Source organism: Agelaius tricolor, unplaced genomic scaffold (genome assembly GCF_023055355.1).
Source record: "Agelaius tricolor isolate 1412-34295 unplaced genomic scaffold, bAgeTri1.0.p SCAF_23, whole genome shotgun sequence".
NCBI lineage: Eukaryota > Metazoa > Chordata > Aves > Passeriformes > Icteridae > Agelaius > Agelaius tricolor.
The window spans coordinates 1,159,165-1,168,399 of NW_027269283.1; the positions used below are offsets into that span (position 1 = coordinate 1,159,165).

At 52.3% G+C, this 9,235-nt stretch overlaps 1 protein-coding gene across 1 annotated transcript in view; it reads right to left on the reverse strand.

Moving 5' to 3' along the window:
* The window catches only part of CHMP4B (charged multivesicular body protein 4B), a 29,330-nt gene extending 25,578 nt beyond the window's left edge, over positions 1-3,752 (reverse strand). Inside the window, exon 1 of the mRNA XM_071447087.1 lies at positions 3,431-3,752. Coding sequence (XP_071303188.1) covers positions 3,431-3,626 — 196 coding nt within the window. The 5' untranslated portion in view covers positions 3,627-3,752. The remainder of the gene's footprint in view (positions 1-3,430) is intronic.
* Between the last annotated feature and the right edge of the window lie 5,483 nt (positions 3,753-9,235).

A 9,235-nucleotide genomic window follows, 5' to 3' on the forward strand; every position in this document is an offset into this window, starting at 1 on the left:
TCTCCCAAATTTGCCCTAAACCGGGGCACTGGCAGCTCAGCTTTGCATGATCAGCCACAGGAACAGAAACACCAGAGCAGCAGAGATTAGGATCAGCTTCAACTCCCCTGAAACTGAACCCAGAACCGTTGGAGTAGATGGAGCAGCTTAGTTTGTATCACGAGGTTGGAGCGCTGAGAAAACATCCCAGATGAAACAAACAACGGCACGGACAAACTGGAGCGGAATAAAAGGAGGCAGCAGCAGCAGCACGGGGCTCCCAGGGCATCAGGCTCACAACTGCACTCTGCTTTTGTTAGAGCAAAGTTGATTTTCAGGGCAGATGTAAAACGAGTGAGATCCTGGCTGAGCAGTGTTCAAATTAGTCAGCATTGCTGCTGTTGTGAGGAATTCATTGAGTAAATCACTACTCGTGAGGTAGAGCTGGAGTGTGGGAGGGTTTCTCAGAGGGGTGGGGACAACCAGAACGCTGTTTTCAAAAGCTTGAACGTTTCCATGAGAACACAAAGCACAAGCACAGCCCAAGTTCCTCCCAGAAGAGGGAAGAGTAACTTGCCTGTTTTCAAACAACCCTTCCAATGATGATTAATCTTGAGAGTTTTTCATCCCATGGACAAAACACGGCAAGCACATTCAAGCCATCACTGCTGCTCTCCCCAGCACACTCAGAACTTTTCATACAAGATTAAAGCCTCCCATGCCAAGAAACAACACAGACTGAGGAAATTTATACTGCAAAGTTCCTTATTATAACCTCAGAATGTCCTGAGTTGTTTGGTTACACAGCCTGGATACCCTAAATACAGATTACAAAAAATACCCACGGGAAACAATTTCATAAATTAACAAAACCCTGCACGTGCTTGGGGCGGGCACAGGAAGCAGAAGCCTCTAAATTTTAGATTAAGCTTTCCTTAGACTCCAGAAGTGCTGCAGGAATGAGTGAATGAGCCTTTGGAAAGCGGCTCGCTTGGCACCTGAACAATCACCCAGTGTGCTGGGGAGCTGAGAATGTTTCCTTTTGTTTCCTCAAGGGTTTCAGACACCCGCCTTTCCTCTGGGACAACAAAAACGCCATTCCAGGTTTTCCCAAGGTGATTTAAGCTTCCAGGTAAACTCCCTGCCCCATTCTTTCACCTTCTTTTGGCTGTCCCACAGCAGCTTCCGGGGCCACCAGGCAGGAGTGCCCAGCTGAGATCACAAATGTGCAGCATCCACAGGGGATCCTCCAGGAACAGCAGGGATTCCAGAGGGAAGTGATCAAATCTTGGAAACTAAGCCTAAGGATTCTCCAAATATAATTTTTTAAAAGTTGATCCAACACTTAAAATAATCTCTAGCTAATTATCTTTCGTTCAATTTTACTTGAAAGCATTTTAACTATATCAAAGTATTTATATTAAAATGACAGACTTTCGCATATAAAACCGATATATTTTTATATTCAGGTAAAATATGGATTTAAGTGACTTTGCATCAAAATCGCATAGATAATGGATTATAAACCAAGCTAAGGTCAGAGAAAATCCAGTATCTGGATATCAAAAATGCAATTTGTAGAACTCAGAAAAACTGAGTGTGTCCTGAGGGGAATTCAGTTCCCAGCAAGGCACAGACAATCAGCTGCCTTAACTCCCAGCCCAGTAAGAACAGTTGGCCTCTCAGTTCCAGAAATGGAAAAAGAGTGGTTTCCTCTTCCAGCAGAAACCCATCCCTGCCCTTCTCCTATTCACGGCTCTTTAATTACTCCTCAGGCTCCTGTGCTGCTGCAAGCCCTCAATTAGTGTGAGCCAGAACCCCGCCGTGAATGGGCAGGTTTTCCTCCTTCCTCCACCTCCAAGGAAATTTAATCCCTCCCTGGCCAGGTTCTGAAGGGCAGCAGACAGAGAGATGCCTTTACAGGAGAGAGACAAAGCTCAACAGAAAGTTTAGCAGTTCAAAGGCCAGTGTGACCCAGAAGATGAAGAAACTGCAGAGACACATTTTAGTTCTCATTCTGAGCTCGCTGCCACAAAAACCACAGCCCAGGCTCACTTCTTAGAATTGCTGCAATGTATTTGATTTAGAACTGAGTTGGTTAAGCCTGAAGTCAGGCTCTGCTGAGGTCTCTGATAATCCCTGAGCCCTCATGAGCCAGCTCCATCCACGTCACCCACACACAAGGAAGTTCTGGAGTCTGCAAGGAGCTAAAAGTGCTGACGGAAGGAGTGACATGAAACTCCTGAGGGTAATTACTGCCAATGAACCCTTGCCAGACCTGTGTTTGCAGCTCCCTGTGCCACAGGCAGAGCCACTCCTGCTCCTGCACAGAGAAGGCAACAACATCCACACAGAAATCAGGATGTGCTTTCCTGGAAACTTTTACTGACCAAGCTAAAACAAGGAAGAAGTTTGTTTTCAGAGCACTGGAATATGTAATGTGACAACTGCCTTATCTCCAGACTCATCAAGCACTGCCTGGAAAACACAGCCAGACCTGTCTGGGGAAGTCAAATTCCACCTGGGAAACAGCAATTCCATTAATTAACTTAAGAGTGTGTGTGGAAGAGCCTCTTGGAGGGGGCTGAGCAGTGGGAATAAACCCCAGAACAAACACTGCTTCCAAAAGAATGAATATTTCCGTGAGAACACAAAACAAAACACAAGCATAACCCAAGTTATTCCCAGAAGAGGAAATATTAACTATTAAATCTATGTTTATTTTCATCAGCTCTTACCTAAAGTTCTGAGCATGTTGGGGAGAGCAGGAGCTGCAGCCTGAACGTGTGTGCTGGTTGTTGTCTGTGGGATATTAACTTACCTATTTTATAGAAACCCTTTTAATGCTGGCTAATTTTCTCCCTGGAAATTCTTCATCCCAACAACAAAAAACAACCAACACAAACATTCAGGCTGTAACTCCTGCCCTCCCTAGCACGCTCAGAACTTTTGGTAAGACTTTCACTTTTGATGAAAATAAACATAGATAGTAAAGACTTTTGTGGGTTGGAATTAAAACCACCAGCAGGGCAAATCAAGAGCTGATGGCGAGGTGCTGCCCGGCTTTTCCCTTTCCTTTTCAGGGATATTTCCCTGAGCTCTCGCCACGGTGAGGGGCAGGAACACCACGGAGGAGCCGGGCACTATCGCGACATGGGAGTCACGAGAGAGTGACGGGACCCCCACACGGGGCAGCCGCAGGGAAGGGGAAGGGGAAGTGTCCTCCCCTCAGAGTGAGGAAACCCGGCTGGGGCGGGAACCGCGCCGGGAGGGCGGTACGGCCGCGGAGAGGTGGGATAATGCCAGTAAGTACAAAATAAAGGTACTACGGTATAAAAATAAAGGCTCCGGGTGTAAAATACAGCAGCACAGCCGCGTCTGCGCTGGCCAAGGCCCTCCCGACCTGTTGCCCGGGTTCGGCGCGGCGCGGCCCGGCCCCCCCCCCGCTCACCGCGCTTGTTTTTGGTGCCGTGCTTGCGGGCGGCCGCCAGCTCCTGCTCGATCTTCTTTTCCAGGAACTCCTGCTTCTTGCTCAGCATCTCCTCCGTGTCGCGGAGCCGCTGGATCGCCTCCTGCGGGGACGGGCCCTTCCCGCCGCCCTTCCCGCCGGCGCCCGTCCCGAACAGCTTCCCCAGGAGCCCCGACATGGCTGCGCGGGGCCGGGCCGAGGCCGTGCAGCTGCGGTGCCCGCTCCCCTCGCTCCGCTCCCCGCACACACCGACCCGAGGCCCGACGCCGCCGCTGCCGCCGCCCGACTCCGCCCGCTCGCCTCGCCCCGCCGCCCCCGCACCGCCTACACCTCCCGGCGTGCCTTGCGCCGCAGCGCCGCGCGCGCCGGCGGGCTCCGCGCGCGGGGGCTGCTGGGAGATTGAGGCGCGGCCGCAGCGAGACGCGGGGCACGCCGGGAAGGCGGTGCCTCCGGAGCAGAACCCGGCAGTGGCGCTGGGGCGTGTTCCGTTACGTGGGTGGTGACGTCACGGAAGGCGTGACGTCACGCTCGGGGCCGGGCCGGAGCGGGGGATGGAGCGGGGGCGGCTGCGGCCCCGGCCCGGCCCGGCCCGAGGAGCGGCTCCGGCGGGCAGGGGACACACGAGGGCACGGCCCAGGGAGCCGCGGGTGAGGCGCCACGGAGTCACTGTGGAGTTGGAAAAGCCCGGCAAGGTCACTGAGGGGTTAACCTGGGCCTGATCCACACCGTGTCCCCAGCCCAGTGCCACTCCAGGCCTTCCTTGGACACCTCCAGGGACGGGACTCCGAACCTCCCTGGGCAGCCCCTGACAATGCCTGATGTTAAAAATGAGCTATCAACTATTTTACAACAGTTTCTAACCTATTTTTAACATCTGACAACTTTTTCCATCAATAAATTCTTCATAATATCCAGCCTGACCTTCCCCTGTCCCAGCCTGAGGCCGTTCCCTCTCCTCCTGTCCCTGTTCCCTGGGAACACAGCCCGACTGTCCCCTGGCTGTCCCCTCCTGGCAGGAGTTGTGCAGAGCCACAAGGTCCCCCCTGATCCTCCTTTGCTCAGGCTGAGCCCCTTTCCCAGCTGCTCCTGGTGCTCCATTCCCTTCCCTGGACATGCCTGAAGTGCCCAAGAAGTGCCCAGGGGAGCCTGGCCAGGAGCAGAGCCCCATGTCAGTGCCAATCCTCCTCCAGCACCCATCCCCACAGCCAGGGTGACTCCCCTCTAGGTACCCCTCAAGCTTGCTCCAGTGCTGAGATATTTATTCTTTCAAACCTCCTTTTCTGGTGTGCCAACTATACAGAGGCAAGTGTTTAAATGCACAATTACCAGCAGGGATGTTTAGTGGGTGGTGACTCACTGTCACTTCCTGGACACTTGAGGCACATGCTCTGAGCTGTGGGGGCAGCACGGGCATCAGTCCATGATGTAATCCATAATTTCACAGGACATTGGACATCATTCCGTGATGGAATTCATAATTTCACAGTACCTACAGACAAAATCCCATATGGAAATCGAGTCCTGAGTCCCTCAGCCTGCTGACAACTGGATACTTTCCACTTCTCTTTCTTTGTGCTTGGCCTCAATCATCTGTAAAATGATAATCCCCCCCCATCTCCAGTCACAGCAGGGTTGTGACAACAGATCACTGATAACAGACTTAGGCAATAATAATGTTTGTCATTGGAAATCACCCAGGAAAATTAATCACTGCTTTGGAGCAGGGCTGGGATATCACACACCACATGAAAAACAGGAAAAATGACCCAAACAAATGCTGGTTGGGTAAGAGAGCTTTTTTGTGCCCTGAATAAGAGGGAAAAGCAGTGCTCTGGGAAACACAAAGAATGTCCCACGTAGCAGGTGCCAGTTGAGCAAGAGCCCTGTAAGGGCTCCTGCCCCATTCCACCTCCCTGACACTGCAGGTGGGTGGGAAAGGCAAATCACACAAAAAATCACTGAGGCTGATGGAAACACTGCCAGGGCAGGAGAGCTCCAGCTGACAGCACAGGAGGCTGAGGAGAACAGGGGAGGGATGGCTTTTACATGCCTTGCTTCCTCCCACACAAGTGTCACTGCTGTCACCTTTGCTCTGATCCACTTCTCCCCAGGCATGGCTCTGGTGCTGGGGTTCTCCTGGGAACTTCCAGAAAATGCCAAGATGCTTCTAGAGCTGGGTTTGTAAAGAAAATAGCAGTGCTAGGTGTGCAAACCCAGGGCACCACTGGGAATGTTTCTGTGTCTGCTCTGGGGTGCCCTGACCCCCAGGGCAGCACTGACTTTGACCCTCATCCATGGAGAAAGTTTCCTAAACTCCAGAATAGACTGGAATCCACAAAAGTGTGAAATAGATTGTAGAGAGCAGTGTAGGTGTGTTACTTGGTGAGAAATTGAGGGTTTGGGATTTTTAGTGTGCTGTGGATGGAAGCAAGATGGAGGGCACAGGGTGTCATCCTGGGCTGCTTCTTCCTTCTTCTTCTTGGGTTTGGGTGGCATTTTGTAATTGGGCAGAAAAGTCTGCACTGGGGGCTCTTGGGGATCAGTTATTGGGTTAAAAGGGAAAATAATCCAGGTGTCAGTTCTTAATGGGATAGTTTAGCCTTAAAAGACCTTGGAACCAGAGATTGTTGGCCATTTTGTGCCTTCTAATGAAAAGCTCTTGGACTCACAGTAGTGAGAATGTTTTACTGATAAAAAATAATAAACACTTGAGTGCCAACACGAATTACTGCCTCAAGTGCCTTCAATCCAGACCCAGAGAAACCCACACCCAGGACACAGGGAGAAAACCAGTGCCCTGAGCACCTCTGATCCACCCAGCCAGTGGGCAGGGCTGTGCCAGGGAAACAGAAACAGAGGGAATTTGGGCAGAAATCTTCCCTGCAGCAAATGGAAGAGCCTGTAGACATCTGAGTTTGCAGGAGCTGAGGCAGCTGGACAAGAGCAGGGCAGGGAGGACAATCACTCCAAGGTTTACTCCAAGAGGACAATCATTTTGTCCAGGATAAAACTTGTTGTGGTTCAACACCACCCCATGTGCAAACACCTATCAAACACCTAGGGTGGCATCTCTGAGCCTTGGTGTCCCACAGGTGTCCCACAGTCATGTCAGGGGAAGTCCCCAGCCTTGTATTCCTCAGCAGTCACACTCAGCTGGGTGGCTCTGCTCCCATCCCCAGTGTGGCCAGCTGGGTTCCAGCATCCCACTGAGCTGGGGGAAAGCAGCATTTGGGAAGGGCAGGCCAGGTCTCCAGACAGATCCTTCCCCTGAAGCCAGTGCACCCTGTGGCAGTGCAAAAGCAGAGGCACTTTCCAACACTTCCATTGCCCTGCCAATGGAATTTTCAGTTTCTGGGTTTGCTGCTCCCATGCTGGCTTTGGGACTCCTGCTTAGGAAATCAGAGAAGCCAAGAGGACAACAAATGTCCCAGTGACACCAGCCCAGACAGGGCTTCTGAGCTGGAGGAGCTGCACCCACACATCAGCACCCCAAAATAGACCTGAGTGCACAGGACACATAATGACACCGACAGCGTGGGACAGAGGGCAGGGAAATAGGACAAGTAAATTTAGCCAACTGTTTCCTGATCCTGTTCCCCTCCTGGGAGAGCAGGGTAAAACAAACACTGTGGGTAAACAAACTGCCCTTCAAAGCAGACAGGAGCTTTCACGGAAGCACAGGCACACCTAAGGAGGAAGGACCACCTGGATGTCCCCAGCCCAGTCAGCTCATGCCAAGCATATCCACCCAGGGCAGGACAACCTGTGCAAATTGGTAATGAGGTCTCAGGACCTCTCTGCAGCCCCCTTCCTTATACTGAGTCAGATGATGGAATCAAGGAGTGGTTTGGGTTGGAAGGGACCCCAAAAATCACCTCATTCCACCCCTGCCATGGCAGGGACACCTCCCACTGTCCCAGACTGCTCCAAGCCCTGCCCAGCCTGGCCTTGGGCACTGCCAGGGATCCAGGGGCAGCCCCAGCTGCTCTGGGCACCCTGTGCCAGGGCCTCAGCACCCTCACAGGGAAGAATTTCTTCCTAATACCACATTTAAATCTTCCATCAGCTTGAGGCCATTCCCCCTTGTCCTGTCACTCCAGGCCCTGGTGAAAAGTCCCTCTCTAGCCTTCTTGTAATCCCCTTTAAGTACTGGAAGTTGCCATGTTTCAACACATCCCTGTCACCTCTCTTCCCATCCCTGTGCACCCCTGCAGCCTGGCTCCACCTTCTCCACCCCCTTCGATGAGGCAGGGGCAAGACTTCTCCTTAGCCCCATGTAAATCCTCAATAACCCTTTCTCCCAGCCTCCCCTGGAAGACCTGAGCTCCATTTCCTCCCACCCACCAACAAGAGGTGCACAAACAGCATCAAAAAAGTGAAATGAGCAGAAAGTAACTCAGGAAGTGAGTGAGCAAAGTGATCTGATGGCAGACCCATGCAGACTGTCACTGTGTGACAGTGTCCCAGGAGTGACAGTGTAAGCCATCATTACACAGAGCAGACAGGGAGCACAGTGTACACTCCTCTTCAAGCTGCTGGTTTCAAGATTTTAAGAATTAAATAAGGAGACAAGAACACCTTGAGGTCAAAAAATGGCTTGGATCAGACCAGTCAGACCAGTAATGCTGGGCTGACTGCTGCAGTGGCCAGAACAGCCACAGAGTCCCAGACACAGCCAGGATTTCCATAGCCAGGACTGACTGAACCCTGCCAGGATTTCCATAGCTAGAACTGCCTGAACCCTGCCAGGATTTCCAGACCCAGGACTGATTGAACCCTGCCAGGATTTCCATAGCTAGAACTGACTGAACCCTGCCAGGATTTCCATAGCTAGAACTGACTGAACCCTGCCAGGATTTCCATAGCCAGGACTGACTGAACCCTGCCAGGATTTCCATAGCCAGGACTGACTGAACCCTGCCAGGATTTCCATAGCCAGGACTGCCTGAACCCTGCCAGGATTTCCATAGCTAGAACTGGCTGACCCCTGCCAGGATTTCCAGACCCAGGACTGACTGAATTCTGGATAACCAGGCTGGGAATGCAGCACTTTGCAGCCACAGACACCTCAGCAGCTCATCACACAAACTCACCTGGCAAAGCTCAGCTTGGCTTGCCCTCCCCTTGGAGCAGGGAGAAAGCGTGGGAGAGCAGAGCATGGGGACACAAATCCCAGCAGGCAGCAGGGATGAGCAGGTCTGGGTGCAGATCCTTCCTCTAAAGCCAGTGCATCCTGTGGCAGTGCAAAAGCAGAGGCTGAGGGCAGGACAGGGACAAGGAGCCTGGCAGGGCACTGGAGCAGGCAGCAGCACCCCTGCCCCTGTGGCTCCAGACCCACCCCTGCACAATGGGAATTTTCAGTTTCTGGCTTTGGGACTCCTGCTTAGGAAATCAGAGAAGCCAAGAGGACAACAAATGTCCCAGATGTGACACCAGATTTCCTTGCTGCTGAAGCACACCAGCTCCCCACTGAAACTGCTGACAAGCACTGAGCTGAGGGAATGTAGAGGCTGGGAAGCAGCTGCCAGAGCTTCTCTGCAGCACCTGGCCCAGAGCTGACACTGGAACATTGGCTCCTGGAGGCATCACAGGTCCAGCTAACCTCACCCAGCCCTTGGTGAACAGAGAGGTCACATTGAACTGTTCCCAGGGATTGACTCATTGATGTTAAAGGCACTCAGAAATCCCTGGATCTGGGGAAAAACCATGAGCAAACACTGTGGAGAGAACAGTACCCAGGTTCCCACACACACACACACACAGGTTCCCACACACTGACTCCACAGG